General features: G+C 48.1%; 1 protein-coding gene across 6 annotated transcripts in view; it reads right to left on the bottom strand.

Moving 5' to 3' along the window:
* Nucleotides 1-2,908: 2,908 nt before the first annotated feature.
* The window catches only part of Hoxa3 (homeobox A3), a 44,501-nt gene continuing 29,734 nt past the window's right edge, over nucleotides 2,909-17,675 (bottom strand). For 3 of the 6 annotated variants that reach the window (XM_076835695.2, XM_076835705.2, XM_076835715.2), the window contains 2 exons: nucleotides 5,957-6,602; nucleotides 2,909-4,599 (listed from right to left, as the gene is read on the bottom strand). In XM_076835695.2, the coding sequence (XP_076691810.2) occupies nucleotides 3,788-4,599; nucleotides 5,957-6,482 (1,338 nt within the window). In that variant the 5' untranslated portion in view covers nucleotides 6,483-6,602 and the 3' untranslated portion in view covers nucleotides 2,909-3,787. Of the gene's footprint in view, nucleotides 4,600-5,956; nucleotides 6,603-9,557; nucleotides 9,745-13,880; nucleotides 17,310-17,381; nucleotides 17,673-17,675 lie in introns of those variants that run through there. The other 3 variants (XM_076835731.2, XM_076835738.2, XM_076835723.2) reach the window with 3 other exon arrangements.

A 17,675-nucleotide genomic window follows, 5' to 3' on the forward strand; every position in this document is an offset into this window, starting at 1 on the left:
AAAAAAAGCCCACCAAGCCAAAAAGAGGGCATGAGGCAGAGAGAGAGAGAGAGAGAGAGAGAGAGAGAGAGAGAGAGGAGAGAGAAGAGAGAAGAGAGAGAGGTCTGAAGGTACTTCTCTCCCCCCATCCAACCCTGAGGATGGTGATTCGCTTTTGCTTTCTTTGAAATGGACCAAGTGATCAGACTCCCCTAGGCCGGCAGGCATCAGTGGCAGGAAAATAAATCATTCTGATGGCCAAGGAGAGAGAGGTTGGTGGGGGAGAAAAATCTTCGTAGAAAACAAGAAAGGCTGACCAAGGAGCAAGGGCAGAACTGTCTCTGAGGCCAGCATCAGAGGGGGTTTAGGTTGGAAATGAGATATTAAAGTGGCCTCCAACCTCGACTAGCCAAGAGGCATTGCATTACAGATAGAGATGCTATTTTGGAAAATGTGAGGTTTTTCAGTTTTCTTGCTTTTATTCCAAACAAAGCTCTGAAGGAAGTCTGGGCACGATCAATCTTGCTCACCAAAAGCCTTGACAGCTTCTGGCCCTTAAGAACACATTTCAGCTTCAAGCTCTTTCCAAGATCAAATGTGGCTGAGCAAAGAGGAGAGCAGGAAACGCAAGTAAACAAGGAAAACTAGTCTTTTAAAGATATTTTTTGGCAGTGGAAGGGTTCTAGGGTTGCTTTTAGGAAAGGTGCTTTGTGGATTTGGTGATGGTGGCTTTTGGCATTTGCTTTTATCAGAAAATTTTGAGGGGAGGGGAGGGGAGATGCATAGAGGAAGCAGCACTGCCTCTATATAGCTGGGCTTTGTCAGGGGCTGCGTGGGTGAGAGCTTTCTGCCTGTTTCAGCCCCCTTGATTCAAATACCATCTGGAAGAAAATGCTTTTCTGAAGCTGCTCAACACTGAAATAGTCCCCAAATCTATTACTTTAACTCAGGAAATATTTTAATAAGAATTTCTTTGAATATCTAGAAAGCTGGGGATGAGATCAATATTTTTCTTTGAAAGCCAAAATGAATGCCTTAGAGTGGCAAGATATGGAAAATCATATTAGATTCTCATTTTACAATTTCTGCCCTGAGGGAAGGAAGAAGCTTCTAAAGCATTCCTCCCTCAGCTAGAGTAGATTTTTAGAAATGGTTCAAATGGTGGTAACCCAGAAAGATTTTCATCCTTAGGTGGATATCCATATTCTTCGATTCTCTTTCTCTCCTTCTCCTCCTCTTCCTTTTCCTCCTCCTCCTTCACCTCCTCCATATATACTGCTCCTTATTTTCCCAGGTAACTTACACATGTCTCTAAAATAGTTACTTAAAAAGAAGACTCCTGTATCTGCTCAGCGTGAACAACCAAAAGGTGGAAGCTCCAATCCTCACAAAGGCTGATTTTCCTGCCTCTGCATTTCTGAGGTCTGATCATATTTCCCCAGGGAGTTTGGGGTAGGGGGAGCAAGACCATTTCCCCACAGACCAAACTCTTTGAAAAGAAAACATATATATTAGGAGCTGCAGGACAGATGTGGAGAAAGCACCTCTGGGTGTAAGAAAAACACCCAGCTCTCTGAAGCTGCCTGGCTTTGCAGCCCCCGAGACTTTCTTTTTCTTAAAAGAAGAAAAGGTTACCTAAAAGCAGTTCGTTGGGACCTAACAGGTACCCAGAAATGGCTCCAGTGCCTGCTTCTAAGGATCCTCTGAGGGCACTTCTCGGGAGGATGATAAAGGCCATGATGATGGATATTTTGGATTGCAAACAAAATGGCGACATTTTTCACTTCTGCCTCTGAGAGATACAATCCAGAGAGGATGGGGCTTATTTCTTACATCAGATGCTTCTGATCCCCAGACGCAGGCGGTTCTTTACTCCCAGTTTTGAGGATGATGATGACGGGGAATGCAGCTCTGAGGTTTGCATTTTTTGAATTTAGATCCTTCTCTGAGCAATTATTTAATCAGAAGATGGAAATATGTCCTTTTACTGTGCCTGTCTTTGCCTCTTCCAGTCAGTAGACAGCTCTATCTTAAATGCAGAGGTGGAAATGTAATATTTAGCTCCTGTAGCATCAAATGAAAGAAGTACTTATACAATTGCATTTTTATTAGAAAGATACCAATCTCCTTTCTCTCTCCCCCTCCCCCTGGGGCCATAAAAAGAAAGCTGGGAGGGAAGAAGGAGAGGAAATAAATCCAGAGAATGGCAAATGCTAAATTCCTCAAGGAAACAGATGCTAGCATTCAGGCAGTCCAAGGAAAGGATCAGGGAGATTCTCCTGAGTTTAGCCCTCCTTTTTTTTTTTCTTTTGGAGGTCTGGGGGAGTTTCAATCCCTTTGGATCTGCTTGGCTTTTCGAGGCGATTTCGGGAGAGATGGTTCTCTTCTGGTGCGATAAACGACTGCGAAGCGTCGGCGAAGGAGACCATAAGTCTGAACGCTCTTGAAAGAGTTCTGCATCCTCTGCATGGTTGGTGATTCACGGGGTTAAGACGTGGGCTGGTTCGCTTTGACCGGAGCTGAAGAACGCGGGACGACTGCCCTGAGTTTTCCCTACGCGAGGTCGCGGGGCACCTGTGCGCCCCCCACCGCGCCTGGGCCCGGCTGCCTTTGTTTCTGACAACCGGTCGTTCCACAGCCCCTGCGCCCTCCGCCTGCCTCCGCGGCAGCTGGGAACCAAGCAGCCCAGCAGGTCTGCCACACAGCCTTTCCAGATCTGCCGCCACCAAGAACCCCGACTGCCTTCCGGATTATTCGCCGAGCTTTTAGGCGAGCCGCCGGCCAGGCCCCAAGCCTGAGGAGCTGGGTAGGCGGTCGCGGCCTACTCCGCCAGCTCGCCTCCGCCTGAAGTCCACGCAGACACCCATCTTCAGCGAAAGAACCCCTTTTGAACACGGATGTTAATCAGAATAAAAACTTTATTTTTTTTTTTTGTTTTGTTCTCAGAATGTGAGCAGCAAGGAATGTAGAACTCTCAAAACAAATCTTAGCATTTTTCGCGTTTACAGATTGGTTGTTCAGTTTTGCCGGATGTTACAAACCTAAATCACTGTTTTCAAACGCTGGATCCTCTCTGGTTTTATTGCATCATTACCGTTTTATCAAGGAATTATATTTCCCTTTCAAATAAAAATTTTATAAGTACGCCAATACACCATTGAACAAAAGGCCCAAGAAAACCTTCTGAACAATCAGGGTACAGAATTTCTTTAATATAAATACGAACGGATGGGGATAAATAATATTTAAAACTTAGACTATTCAATGCTTGCAAAAAAAAAATATAAATAAATCTGACTGTTCACCAGCATACACACACGGAAAGACGTACACTTAGTCATCCTTGTACAGGGAGCCCCTGTTTCAAAGCGCCTTTGATTTTTTTTTTCTCGCTCTTTACAAGAAGTGCAATTTAAAAAAATAAAAATAAAAAAAAATAAAAAGTAATCGCTCCCCCTCGGGAACCATAAAGTACGAACAAATTCACATTTGAAAACTCGACTAGAAAATTTGTTCATATACCCTGTTTCTGATCAAAGAGTGGAGAAGGTAAAGGGCGCAGGGCCAGTGGCCAAGCGAGGGGCGGGAAGAGATAAATATCGCTACTGATACTGACAGCCATTCCAGCAACCAAAATTGCTACGTCACATAAACTATAAAAATGCATTACCAAAGAAAACAAAACGGGGGGGGGCGGGGGAAGGGAGCGGAGGGGAGGGGCAGGAAAAACATTAAAAAAAAAAGAAAGAAAGAAAGAAAGAAAAAGGTGGGGCGGGGGACTCTCCCGGCACGCAGCCCCAGCCCACCATCACAGGTGGGTGAGCTTGGGAGCTTCCTGAATTCTTCCCTGAGAAGGATGGTGGGCGGTAAGGTCCGTGTAGGTGGGGTGTGGCTCCCCTGGCCCTGGCGCGTGGTGGTGACCGCTGCCCAGCGGCCCAGCAGCCCCGTAGTCCATGGCAGCAGAGGTGGCGTGGGGGAGGTGAGTTAGGCCAAAGAGTGCCGGCCCGGAGTTGCTCATGGGTTCCACATAGCTGCCCCCCACGAAGACGGGGCTTCCCTGTAAGTGTGGGGTCCCATAGCTGCCGTTGCCTTGCAGGCCATGAGCATGCGGGTCATAATCAGGAGTGCCCCCTGCGCTTGCCCCTGCCGCTGCATACCGTTTCTGTGGGGGTGGGGGTGGCGGTGGGGCACAGCTGGGTAAGGGTGCAGGGTAGGAAGCGGGAGGCAGCCCATAGGTGCCTTGTGGGGGCTTGGAGAAGGGTGGGGGTGACTGGGGCTCATATGGGACACTGTTGACCAGCGAATGCATAGAGTTCAGATAGCCACCAGCGCCAGGAGGCACGGGGCTGCGACTTGGAGATTGGCCCCCCGATGACGTTAGCATGCCCTTGCCCTTCTGATCCTTCTTGTATTTCATGCGGCGGTTCTGGAACCAGATCTTGATCTGGCGTTCTGTGAGGTTCAGGAGGTTGGCCATCTCCACCCGGCGCGGCCGGCACAGGTAACGGTTGAAGTGGAACTCCTTTTCCAGTTCCACCAGCTGCGCACTCGTGTAGGCTGTTCGTGCGCGTTTGGATGAAGCCTGCCCAGGCGGGCTCTTGTCACCAGCGCAGCTCTCTCCTGCCAGGACAGAGAGAGGAAGAGCACGTCAGGGGCTGCATATGGCCCCGCCCAGCTCCTGAACCAGCCTGGCCTCTTTTTCCAGGACCCAAGATCCCTCCATCTGTTAGGGCCCCAAGAGGAATAGGATTTAGGTGCTGTCCTCTCTCCTGGTGGGGGAAACAGTATAGGTGGTTAAGTCCCTCATTCAGCTAGGGAACAAATTATAGGCTTCTTCAAAGAGGGAGGTGGACAGAAATCTCCACTTAGCCTTCCTGGTCTGTATTTCCTTCCTGGCACTGATACATTTACTGGTCCTCTAGGCCCATCAGACAAGATTTCCTGTGGGCAGGTCTCACCACCATCATTCTTTTCCAGTATCCAGTAACTTTGGGACACCTAATGTATACTTCCAAACCTTCTTTTCCTCCTTAGCTGACTGAATGATGAGGCAGCAGATTCAACTGGCCAATTCTCCAACTATCCAGAGATGGGCAGAGTGAAAATCCCAAACTGAAAGGCTTCTGCCCAGAAGAGATCTCCTTGATGCTATCCATTTCTGGTGGGGAGGCTCAGGTCCCTCATGATGACCTATCCATTAGAGCTCCCCATGTCATTAAGCAGCCTACTAGAGCTTTGTCTACAAGTGTTATGCCCTCCTGTCCTCCTTGGCCCCCAAATCCTGGCTCTGGAGGCCCCAGATGCTCAGGCTTGGAGCAGAGCCCTGGCAACTAGAGAGGGCAGGGGCAAAGGTAGCCAAGATGCTAGGAAGCCCAAGGTCTGGGGCCTTTCCTCCATTGGACTCCAATTCCAGGAGGCCCATGTGGTTCCCATTAAGATGACAAGCTGAATCCCCTCCCCCAGGAAATCCCTGGCTGTCTTCATTGTAACTAAGTCTGAGCAAAGCCTTCCCAGAGATGAGGTAGCCACTCCATCTGCTGGAGCAAAAATGGTTCTAATCATAGACAAAGCATTGAATCTGACTTGAAGGGTGACTAGGCCTGCTTTTATTCTGCCACATTTCAATATGAGGAGGATGTCACTGTTTCATTAGAATACAGGAGCTGTGCTAAAAGAGAAACAGTGAAGCTGAGGATGATTCTGCCTAGAGATCAGAACTCCAAAAATGAAATGGAGGGATTCCAACTTCATTAGTCTCCACTTGCTCTTGGGGAGGTCCAGAGAGACTCCCATCAGGTCTGTGTCTGGGGGTTCCTGGTACACAGAGGCCTTATCACCTCCTTAAATTGCCAAGATTCTGGAAAACTTTGAGGTGGGAAGGAAGGAGAGTGGGAGCAGTGGATTTCTGGAAATGTTCTACACTCTGCTGGCTGTGGCTGGAAGTGGCTTGAGCCTCCTCCAGAAAGCACCCCTTTACCTGAGCTGGAGCCGCTGGTTTTCTGCTTTGTGTTTTGCCTCGATTCTTTCATCCAAGGGAAGATTTGTTTGGCCACGGTGGGCGAGTTGAGCAGGGGGCTCTTGGCTGCGCTGGCAGGGGTGGGGTTGCCGTTGGCATTCTGAGGAGGGGAGACAGAAGAAGGGGGCGGGGGAGCAGCAGGGGTGGGTGCAGGGGGCTGCGGTGGGGGCTGGGGCGGCTGTGGGGCAGGGGGTGCAACCTGGGGTGGCGGTGGGGGCAGAACCGGGTCACCCAGGCCTGGGGGCTGGCTGGACTGGCCGCTCAAGGTGCGCAGGCACGCTTCGCTCAGTTCATGCGCCTTTGGATGGCCCCCTGCGCTGGCGGGAGACTGGAGTGAGCAAGCAGGTCTGTGATACTCGCCATCAGAGCCCAGAGCGGCGGATGCCGCATATGACTGCTGACTGGCATTATAAGCGAACCCGTTGGCTGCCTGGTAGTGGTAGCCACCGTAGATCGCCGAGCTGTCGTAGTAGGTCGCTTTTTGCATCGCGTTGTCTCACAATCTTGATCGCACACTCTGACAGGGGCTTGACACCCGTAAGGGCGCACATTGGCACGCCCCCGAGGTCACGTGACGCTCCGCCGCCAATGGCCGCTTGCCGCAGACCTGGGAGGGGGGGCGAGAAGCGCAGCGCGGTGAGGGCTCCGCGCAAATCCATCTTACTCTCAATAGCTAAGTGACATGAAAGCCATAAAAGAAAAAGTGGTCAGCAATATTTAGCAGCACGACTTGGCCCCGGGCGCAGGGAGCCGCACTATAAAAAGCCGCTGGAATTTACTGGCAGCTACAAATATTTGCTTAACTTGCGTCTGGAGTTGGGGGATTTTCCGGGGAGAGAAAGGAGAATGACTGAGGCTGGAAGCTGAGTCTCTGGAGCCGAGGTCCAAAACAAGAAAGGCCTGGTAGGCTGGAAAGAACAAGACTGGAATCTTTCTTTTGGATGGGGGGAAAGAAACGTGGGTGCCCCTTCATCTCTGTCCCTTTACTATCAACCAGAGACCCCAAGCCTCTTCCCTGTCTGGATCTTGGAGAACCAGCCAGAAGGCAAAGGGGAGCTTGGGGGTCTTCCCACTTTTTCCTGGAATCCCCACTTTAGTACTGACACTTGCCAAAAAGAGCCATAAGATGTGGTTATTCCTCATCCAGCCCCTGCTTGGATCTTCCTGTCCTCAAGAGAGGTTTCTGCGCGCGCGCGCGCGCGCACACACACACACACACACACACACACACACACACACACAAAGTAAGCAATTGCCTTATCTGACCAGGCTGGATTTCAGAAGCTGAGCTTTTTAGGCAGTTAATCTACCTTTGTTCAGGGATAGGACCCACCTCCTCTAAATGAGCTCCTGTGGCTAAGAAGCCCAGAGATAAAAGTTTGGGTGGAACACAGGTCTGTGTGTATGTTAGGAAGGGACCAACAACATCATCCTATCCAGCAAGTCACAACTCAAATCATGAACAGTTCTTTACTCTTTTCCTCTGCTACTTCTCAGGCACTTTGCAGCAAGTCACCCCCACCTCCTTTCCCCAGTTACAAGTTCCCAGATCCCCCTGCCTTGGATTTTCTGAGGTGCTGTTATTCAGAGCAATGATCAAATTCTACCTGTTAAAACATGATGGATTAGAGAAAAAAACAGCCCACCAGGAACCTGAAAAACCAGCGTTCATCTCCATGACCACGGCTTGAACTCTCTTTCCAACTTAACGATAATAGGTTCTGTCTTAGAAACTGCTATGTAATTTGATGTATGGGGGTCATTTGGCTCTGGACGAGGCATGGAAGCACAAGCCATAAAATCCTGCCAGAGTTCCCTGATCTTTGTGTGCTGCTGTTGTTGATATTTGTTACTTGGTCTATTTACCTGCTTCAGAAACGCCAAGTAAAGGATAACACTAAAGTCTGGGAATGTAGCTCAGTGGTAGAGCACTTGCCTATCTTGCAAGAGTCCCTGATCTCCAGCACCACCAGGAAAGAAAAGGTGAGGAGTAACAACAATCTGAAAAGCAAGTGAAAACCTTAACCCTTTTTAATTTAGTTTGCAGAAATGAAATCTACATTTACTCTTTGTTTTCGACCTTTGCATGCTTAACCTCTAGCTCTCAACAAGAAAAGTTCCATATGAGTTGCATATATTCACATACATCACATACATTCAAAATGTAAGTCCCTCTATTAACACTGTAATGATAATTCTTTAAGAAAATGGTATACACTTCATTCCCCAACTATGTATATTAAATCCCAGAAATATTCAAGTTTTCCAGGGATAGCAGATGTTAACTAGAAAAAAAATAATTTAATAAGCATCTACCAGTGGATGATTATAATTTTGTTTTTAATAATAGACTCCTTTAGATTTCATTATTAAACCAACAATCTGACCAACATCTGGAAAACAGGCACAATTAATTTTCCAGAACCTCAATTAAAAATTAAAGCATCACTTATCCGGAGTTACTGTGCATAATCATGAGCCCTGGAGTACTGTTACTCTTTTGGAAATAGATAAGCAGGTACAGATACCATGGTGGAAAGCAAATAAAGGATAAAGTAAAATTTAAAACTGAATAGCAATTTACTGTCTTGGTTTCTTGTTCTTTCGCTGAAAACAGTTCCTATTACATTTGACAGTGTTAATGACTGGCATTATAAAATTTTTTAGATACCAGACTTGTGTAAAAACGTCAGGTCAAGAAATTATTCTAGACACTTGAACAGCAAGATATTAGATAAAACAAAATTAAGTTAATTTTGAACATGCAATGTTTCTAGTGACTTGCTAATCCATTATCAGGGGCCTGCGGCTTACTTAAGCCTTTTCATCAAGTTGTGCATTGTCTTGTAAAATAACGAAAATACCTTTTAAAAAATCAAAGAGCATATGACAAACCCCATAAACTTAAAATATGCATTCAACACCAAGATCCCACCAAAGTCCTTCCTATTGTTTGAGGTCCGCAATCACCTTGGACCTCACACAATTCTCCCACAACTCAGCCCCCAAAGTTTCCAACCTAGTAAAGAAGTTGGAGATTTGCCAGCCAGGAAACTTTGCTTTGTACCCCCCAAGCAAGGATTGGGAGTGAAGGGAGTTTCCTCTGCAAAGATCTGTTTCTGGACAATAACCCCCAGGTGCAGGAGCTGAAGGAGGCTAAATCGAGTGCAGGCAACAAGAGCTATTGTCTCTCTGCAAGGTATGCCCAAATTCGACCTCCTTCCTCTAGATACTGCCCCCTCTTTCCACTCCAGTCCCTTTCTTAGTCTGCTTTCACCCCGAGTTTGAACAAGATCGTCGAGAAAGAGCCCCTGCATCCCTTGCCCCCTAGCTCCCTTCCCGACCCAGAAAAGTTGAGGCCGAGATGAGGGGAGAGGGGTGAGTGGGGGCGGGGATGGGAAAGCGGCCTGAACTCAAAGTGTAAGGGTATCAGTCACTGCCGGGAAGGAAGCTCCGGCTTGTGAACTCTTCTTGAACCGAGATTTAAGTCTGCAGCTATAAATCACCGAGACGTAAACTCCGCCATTCAGCGCTCAGAGCGGCCGGTTGTGCCCCTGCTTACCTTAACTTCTGAAGAGCGCCGCGAGCGCAGGCTCGGGCTCCAGCCCCCAGCCAGGCTCCGCTGCCCCGCCGGGTCCCCTCGCGCGGGATGGGCACCGACCCTCAGCATCAGCCGAGACGGCGGGCGGGCTGGAGACCCCAAGGCCCGGACGCCGCCGCTGCACACAGCGTGGTCGCCTTGCTGCTCCGGCACGGCTCGCCCAGGGCGGACTGGGGCGGCTTGGACCCCCCTCCCACCCACCCCACCCGCCCACCCCTCCCCCACAACCCCCGCCCCCTGCCCTTTCTGAGGGCAGCAGCCGCGGCCAGGAGATAAGCGCTAGCGCAGCGCCGGGCTCTGCCTGGGCTAGTGGCACCGACTTGGGTATGTTTCTTATGAATATTACACGCGGAGCAACGTCTGGTCAGGGGTGCGGTGGGGGTGCTGGGGGCGGGCGGGAGGGAAGACCAAGGCGGCAGGGGAAGCGCGGGCCGGCGTGGGGGATGGGGCTGAGGCGAGGGGAGGGATAGGAGCGAGAGGGAGCTCGGCGGCGGGAGGAGGGCAGCCTCCCCCACCCCTCCCTCTCCTCGCTCCTAGGCGTCACTAAAGTCCAGGAAAATTATGCTAATGAGGACGAACGGTTCTCACAAAGGGGCTCTCTTGCTGGGCTCTATTTCATAGGAATCCGTTTGAGAAACCACACAACCCTCTCCCCTAGTCATTTCCAGTTAGGGGTGGGGGTAAAGGTAAAGAGAGAACCAGAAATGAGTTCCCCAGAGTTTGGGAGTTTACTTCACCTGCCACTCCTGATCCAGGCACCCCAAAGCCAATCTTCAGGGTGCTGGGATAGGGCCTTTCTCCAGAGACCTTCTCAAGAGGTCTCTTTGGTCTCTTTGGTGATATTTTTAAGCAGAAACTCTTGGCATTTTGGTAGGCAGGAGGGAAGTGTCCTGGGGGAGAGGCACATTTGACCCAGGGGTGAAATGAGTGTCTGGGCTCAAGCACAAGCAAGGGTGCCTAGCAGCTCTCCAGTGCCCACTGAATAGTACAGACACGAAGCTCACCTACAGGGAAGGCAGATAAAACTCTGACCCCAGCACAAATGGACATGCATGATACGTCTCTCCCCAACACCCGCGTTAGTAAAGTGGTCTTCCTTTACTGAACTGAGAGCTGAGAAAAGGCACGAGTTTGCCTGGTAATATTGTCATAACTTTAAAAAGGATGGTATTCCTCCCAAGTCTTCCCTGAGCTCTATAGGTTCAGAAGCAAACTCTGCAACATGTATGAGTGTGGCAAAAAGAGAGAAATGGAGCTTTCTTGCAATTCCAAGGCGTCAATGGCCGGGTCCTTCTCAAAGGAAGGTGTTAAAAATATAAGTAGTATGTTTAAACTGTCAGGGAGCCAAAGTGTCACCTTAGAGCAAAAACAAAGCCAGGGGAAAGGGAGAAATCAAAAAGCACTCTGGGCCAGGGTGGCCTCATGCATACCAATGGTTTTTGTCATTTATGGCCAGGCAAGATTTATGACTCGGCGCCCCAAAGCTGTAAACAGAGCACAAAACAGCAAACACTTGCTCCTTATGGCATATTGCAGCGGCACAACTTGAAAGCTGGAGCTAGCCGCGTAGGAGGTGAGAGTCAGCCACAAAAATCCGCTCCGCGGCATTTTCTCTTCAAACCCGCGGAGTCGGATATGGCGTTTGAAGAAAGAAGGCGTGGGTCAATAATCAACCCGCACTTTCTCCTCCAAACTGCTGATGCGACTCTCACCGCCCTCTCAGCTAAGCCAGCTGCAGGGAAGGCCGGCTCTCTGTGAGAACCTGCCCCCGGAGGGGACGGGATGGGCCGAGAGGGCCGAGGGCACTGAGGGCGCCCAAGCAAAGGCTGGGGCGCCTAGAGCCCATACCTTTTCAGGACACCAAGACCAAGCCGGGCATACTACGGAGACTGGACCTGAGGAAAGGCAGGAGCCCGGGGAGATCTGGGGTGGGAACTCAGCTCGGATCAGGGCCTCCACCCGCCCTTGACTAGGTGGCTTCTGAGTCACAGGCCCGGCAGGCAGAAGTGGGGCTCTGACTTAAAGACTAAGGTCTGGCATCCCGGCAGGCGGGCCTCATTCTTCTCTTCTGAAATCCAAAGGATTGGCTTTGGAGCCAGCGCAGGCAAGATGATTGAAAATAATTTATAACGCTGAAGTTGTTTGTTGGTTTGTTATTGTTTTTTAAAAGAAAATACGCTTGTCGATTTTTGCCTTCAGAAATTACCCGGTGCCGGCTGTGCCCTTTCTAGGCAAATCCCTCAACAATTCACCGGGCTTCTTCAAACTCACCAAGCTTCTCTTTGCTGAGAGGACCCAGTGGCTCCTGGAACTCACCTCAAGTCCCCATGGTTCCTAATTTTTCTTCCAGGGGGACTAGAAGAAAACATTTTCTCAGCAGTAGAAGAGTACTTGGAGCAACAAAGGTGCCTGGTGGTACATTTCTACCATGCAAGGCAAGTCCTGCATATCTGTGAGAGAGCCTCAGCGGCTCCAAGGCTACCTGTGCAACCAGGGAAGAAGGTGAGGGGTAATTGTGGGCAAGAAGAGGCATTAAATCTCAGAATGGGGAGAAAAGTCATTGAGGAATTATACTTGCCTGTGAGAGTGAGGTTGGCATTTTGAAGGTAGAAGGGGACCGGCTTTTTAAAATAGCTGATAGTTTAGCTATAATGGAGTGGTTTTAGTTCTTTCCTGGGAGGATAAACCAACCCATGCTCTATAAAAGCAGTTATTGGCTTCTTCTCACTGTGCATGCTTTTATATAGAACCAGCTCAAGAGTCCATCGTTAGATATTTATTCTGTTTGCTGGCATTGAAGCGACAATAAAAAGATGCCTCTAACAAATCTCTATTCCCTTTCTCATTCTTTCTAGCGAAACTATATTATTTATGAGTCTTTAACTGGGTCAAAAATGTGCCAGAACTGGGTCATAAATCATATGAAATGCTGACAAGTAATTGAACAGCAATTAAAGCTTACATTTTATTTCCAAGGGGTGTTTTAGAGCACTAGAAATGGCTTCAGTTAAACAGTTACGGCCGAGACCGGCATAGGGAAGGGTAGAATCAACCCTTCTGTTCTAGGGAAGTAAATTCCACTCAAGTAGGGGAAGTGTGGTTTTATTTATTTTTTTTAAGGAAATGAGATTTAAAAAAAAAAAAAAAGTAGAGGCAAATCCAATTCCTAACTCCTCACAGGCACCTTTTTTCCTGCTCCAAGGAACAGAGGAAAGTAGAATTTCTTCCACCTTTTCAAGGAGTTTTCACACTTTCCAGGAGTGTGGGGTCCCCAAAGCCCAATTAGCTCAGGCTTTCCCCTAATTTGGATGCACAGTTTAACTCTCATCTTCCTCCATCCTGGCAACCGCTCTGTTTCTGGGGCTCTGAAGCCAGAGATGTCTGCCACTGCTTCCTGATAACTCTGTCTCTAGACTTTTGTCCCACTCAGGGCACACTGGTCAGTTCTTAAACTCTTCAACCTAGCTTGGGGGTATTCAGGGAGCACCCACACTGAACACACCGATAAAACTCAAACATAGTGCGAGCTCCCTTCTGAATGTGAAAATAACACAGCCTCCAGGCAATCAGCATGCTCACCACCACCCCTAGCCTCTCCTAGGTCTGAGCTGTCTTTTTCCATCCCTCCCAGGCAGACAGTGCTTGGTCCTCGGTGCTCTTGGAAACAATGGCGCTCCCTCTGGGTTGGCTCCTTAGGTCCCAGCGTGTAGGGAAGCATGCCCTGCAACCCAGCACTGAACAAAGTGGCTGGAAGCATCATCAATAAAATGGCAGCGCATCTGTACATTTCCTCCATCGATTTTCCTCTTGCATCTGCTCAGGCTTCCCAGGTCAGCCCTAACCCTCCATCCCCACCAGCAAACACTACTGATCTAGGAAATATTTCCCTTCTTCTCTACCCGTCCCCCACGCCTTCCATGAGGTCTTGCCCTCCAGCTCTGTGCTCCGCCACCTCGGCACCTCGGCACTTCAGGACCCTCCCTCTGCTTGGGCTGAGCTCCTGGGACTCCAGCCTGGCAGTGGACAAAGCCACCCCCATACTAGAGACTACTGGGCCCACCTAGTAGCTCCCAAGTACTCCTTTCTTTATAACCCTCAATTTTCCAGGGAATTAAACTCAGAGTCTGAGGTACTACTGGGAATCTTTCAAACGGTTTCGTTTCCAAAAGAGAAACAAAGGAAGAGAAAGGCTGAGGGTCCTGTCCAAAAGCCAGGGTCTCCTCGCCTGACCTTTGTCTCTCACAGCTATAACTCACTCTAGATATGAACAATCAACGGAAATACCTTAAAATAAATTCCATCCTCTCGGTGTAGCCTCCAGTCCCATCAGCTAGCTCTCCTAGAACCGCTCCATGAGCACTGAAAACTGCAACCCGCTGGAAGAGCACTCTCCGGAGAAGGGGAAGGAGAAGGAGAAGGAGGAGGTGGGTACGTGGGGGTGGGGGAAAAGCTCTCTCTCTGTAGAGAATCTAGAAAACGTAATCACAGGCGAAGCCTGCCTGGGTCTTCGCTCCAAATGCCACAATAATGTGCTGTATTATGTGCTCACGTGGTCATACGTCAACTTAAATCCTTTTATTTGAAATAGGGAATCACTGAAGGAACTAGGTTTCCAAGCCGAACATTTAGCTTTGGGGGAAGAGAAAAGGGGGACCTTGACCAGTAGTCAGTAAGTGTACTAAGTAGTAGGATGCTGGGGGCCACCCCCACTACATACACACAGACATGCCACACAAGGCGCTTATCTCCACTTATATTTCTTAAAACACACTCCAAACATGAGGGAACAGCAATGCTATCCATATTCTGAGAGTCCACTTAACTTTCCTTATGACCTTCCTACCACCGCAGACAAACTGAATTCAGCACTCCCAAGTCCCCTGTCTCCTCTGGCCCACAGGCCAGAATATGGAAAGGCAAGAGAGAAGCCTGAAAACAAGTGGCCTATCATGACCAGTGGAGTTTGTAACACCCACAAAATGTACTATATCTACTGGAGACACAAAAAAAGGCCTATGATTACCTGACAAAATGTTAAAACTTCTTCTCCAAGTCCAGCCAATTCTGTTCAATGGGCGCCTACTAGCAAAGATATGCTTGGCTTTAAAGCAGTGAGTCAAAGTTTTGAAAAATCTGGAGGACATAATGCCCTGGCCAAATCTGCACTTATACATTTACTCAGTGTATAGCTGAGTGTTACATAAAATTGTTAGAAGAAAAATGTAAGGTGAAATGATCTATATGCCTCTACAAGAGGGGTGGGGGGAAAGTACCAACCTTCACTGGGGTCCTTTGTGCTAACCTATGAGACAACTTGTGACCCTCTCTGCAGGAGGGTCTGTCTACCCTCCCCTAAGACAACTCCATATCTATCAGCAGAAACTGAACTGAACCAATTCTGTTCTGGAAGAATCTGGTTAAAATAAATAAGCTGCACCCCAGGCTTTACCCCAACTTGTGCCTTTTGCTTGGTGACACTGCCCATTCATTTCAATACTTCAACCCTTCACAAGCTGTCTAATAATAAGTTTCCCTTTTCTGGTCTTAGTTTCTGAACTTTGAGTGCTCTAAGGCCAGTGAGCTCCTCAAGCTATATTCTTTTGTTCCTTAAGAGTGTGTCTTAAGCTGGTTATCTCTAAGTCTTAGGACTCAATTGTAGCAGCTGCAGAATGCTCCCTTTCCTTCCTTCCTTGAAAGGGAGCAGGAGTCTGATGAGAATATAACGCCCTAGTAAGGGGGCCTGGTCATGGGGGTGTCCAAATCAGGCAGGCGATAAAAGACCTAAGCCCTTAGAAGCAAGCCCTGGACAAAGCTGGTGGCAGTATTGCCATAAGGTTCTGTTTGTGGTATAGCTGGAAGAGGACCTCTATGTGACCTTTCCCACATCTGACCTAAATCAGAAGCTGAAAAGTCAGAACCTAAAGTGAAAACTTGCCTCTCTCAGATTTGGGAGATGGGGAACAGGATCATGGTTGGTTTCCAAAATGAATTCTCCTGTCCCCCAAGGACTTAGTCCATTCATTCTTGTGCCTCTTGCACCTTATGAACCTCCATTTATTCACATTGAACACTCCACCTAGAAAGAACTTGGAAGTATTGCCCACTTGCTGACAACTTCCCCACCCCAGTTTCTATAGAAGCATCTACCCACAGATGAAAAGGGGCCCCCTTTAGAACTCTCAGGAGAGTTTTGGACAAACTGAAACTTTTGAGGCCATAAATCAACGGCAGAAGATACTGGTACTGCTTCAGAGAAATACCTTAATGCCAGCAGGGCCCAGAAGCATCTCAGCTCAATCCTAGAGCCTCTATGCAGTTACCATCCCAGTTGAACTGCTGTTTAAAAATTAACATGAAGCACTTGAGATGCAGTGATTTGGTAGGATGAGAAGGGAAAAGGAAAGCCAAAAGAACTTAACTTTTGAGGTAAAAAATGACACCCCCCACCCCTACAAGAGAGATTTTGAGCTGGGCAATTCACAGAAGACCCAACAGCTGAGAGTCTTCCTTCACCACTCTGAATTCTGTTTTCCTGGAGCCAAGCTATAAGCCTTTTAAAACCTCAGCTACCAATCTCCCTCCACTCACCCCCTAGCCTCCAACTTGACCAGGCTGTGATCCAGGCCACCAGCCAAAATAGGAAGAAAGTTGGCTTGGAAGGAGCAGGCAACCAAGGATACAGACCCTTAGTCAATATTTGCAAGGCTGTTAGCAGATTAGCTATATCTATACTCAAATACTGCAATCTGATAACTCTATCAAAACTACACTCAACATTTTTGTTGACTCTATTGGTTTTGCCACTCAGCATCAGGTCTCAGCCCACTGAGTGTGTGCGTGTATGTGTGTGTGTAGATGATAGATTATTATTTAACATGAGATATTCCCTGTGGTTGCAACTGCAGTATAAATGGGCTCCAAATTCTCTGGATATGTGTATCATGTTATACACATGGCCCCAAACTCTTGCAGCTATTATACCTGCAATTGTTCTGTTGTTTGCAGAAATGCAAATCATGTATACACACCGAGTTGCAAGTTCCTAAAATGTTCCATCTATATTTGATATGAACAGATATACAGTTGCTGAGAAAATATTATTACTATTATTCTGTTTACTTCCTATCTGATAAAATAATAATTTTATCTAGAGCACCATACCACCACTGAATAGCATGTTGCAATTAATTAACAAGTTGATATCTATCTGGGGAGCAAATTTTAGGGAGCACTTAGACCTAAGGAATAAAAACAAAATTTCAAAAACTCTTTTAAAATAAGTAATTCCTGAAACAATAAAGCAAATTCATTTGTTCATACCAAGCTTCTGAAAGCTATTCCAGCAGCCCCTCCCCCAAACAGGCACATAATTTATGGATCTTTTACAAGGTAATAAACCACAGTAATTACCTCCCTGCATCCCAAACTAAGAGAACAAATTAAGTCAGAACTTGAAAAGAATTTTAAAGAGTTTTTCCTTGTTCCAAATAGGAAAAGAAAATGTTAGGATTAGAAAGCGGTAGTTTTTCCTGTAGGAAGAACCGTGGGTCAGCCCTGATCAAAAGCTGAAGGAGATCCGTTGGCTCCAAAGGCCTACACATTCAAATACAGCGACTTCTCTCACGGATAGGCAAAAGAATCAGGGAAACTGCAAGGCACTGAGACAAGTTTCCTCAACCAAGAGCTGGTATTTCCGAACTCACAGCCCCAGTGTAGCTGCCTCGGAAGTAAAGGGGAGCAGCCCACGCAGCCGGCGCCGCGCCCATGGCCTCTACTTGCTTTTACCTTGCAGTTCCTTGTGTGGTTTACAGGAAGACACAAACACCCCCTCTGGCTCCCTCCACCCCATCTTTGGCTTCTGTAACCGCTCAACTCCTTCAGCTTATCTGCTGGCTTTAGGGCAGACTCTTTGTCTGCTTGAAGTCCCGCATTGTCGGGGCGTGCAGCTAAAGGGAAGCCAGCTCCCAAACTCCTCCAAAGTTAAATATTGACCAGAATCTCTTTCAACCAGCTGTAGTTGCCAGGAGCTGGGAAGGACAAACTCCTCCCAAATGCCTGGTGCAAAGTCCTGCTCTGGGA

Source organism: Callospermophilus lateralis, chromosome 1 (genome assembly GCF_048772815.1).
Source record: "Callospermophilus lateralis isolate mCalLat2 chromosome 1, mCalLat2.hap1, whole genome shotgun sequence".
Taxonomy (NCBI): domain Eukaryota; kingdom Metazoa; phylum Chordata; class Mammalia; order Rodentia; family Sciuridae; genus Callospermophilus; species Callospermophilus lateralis.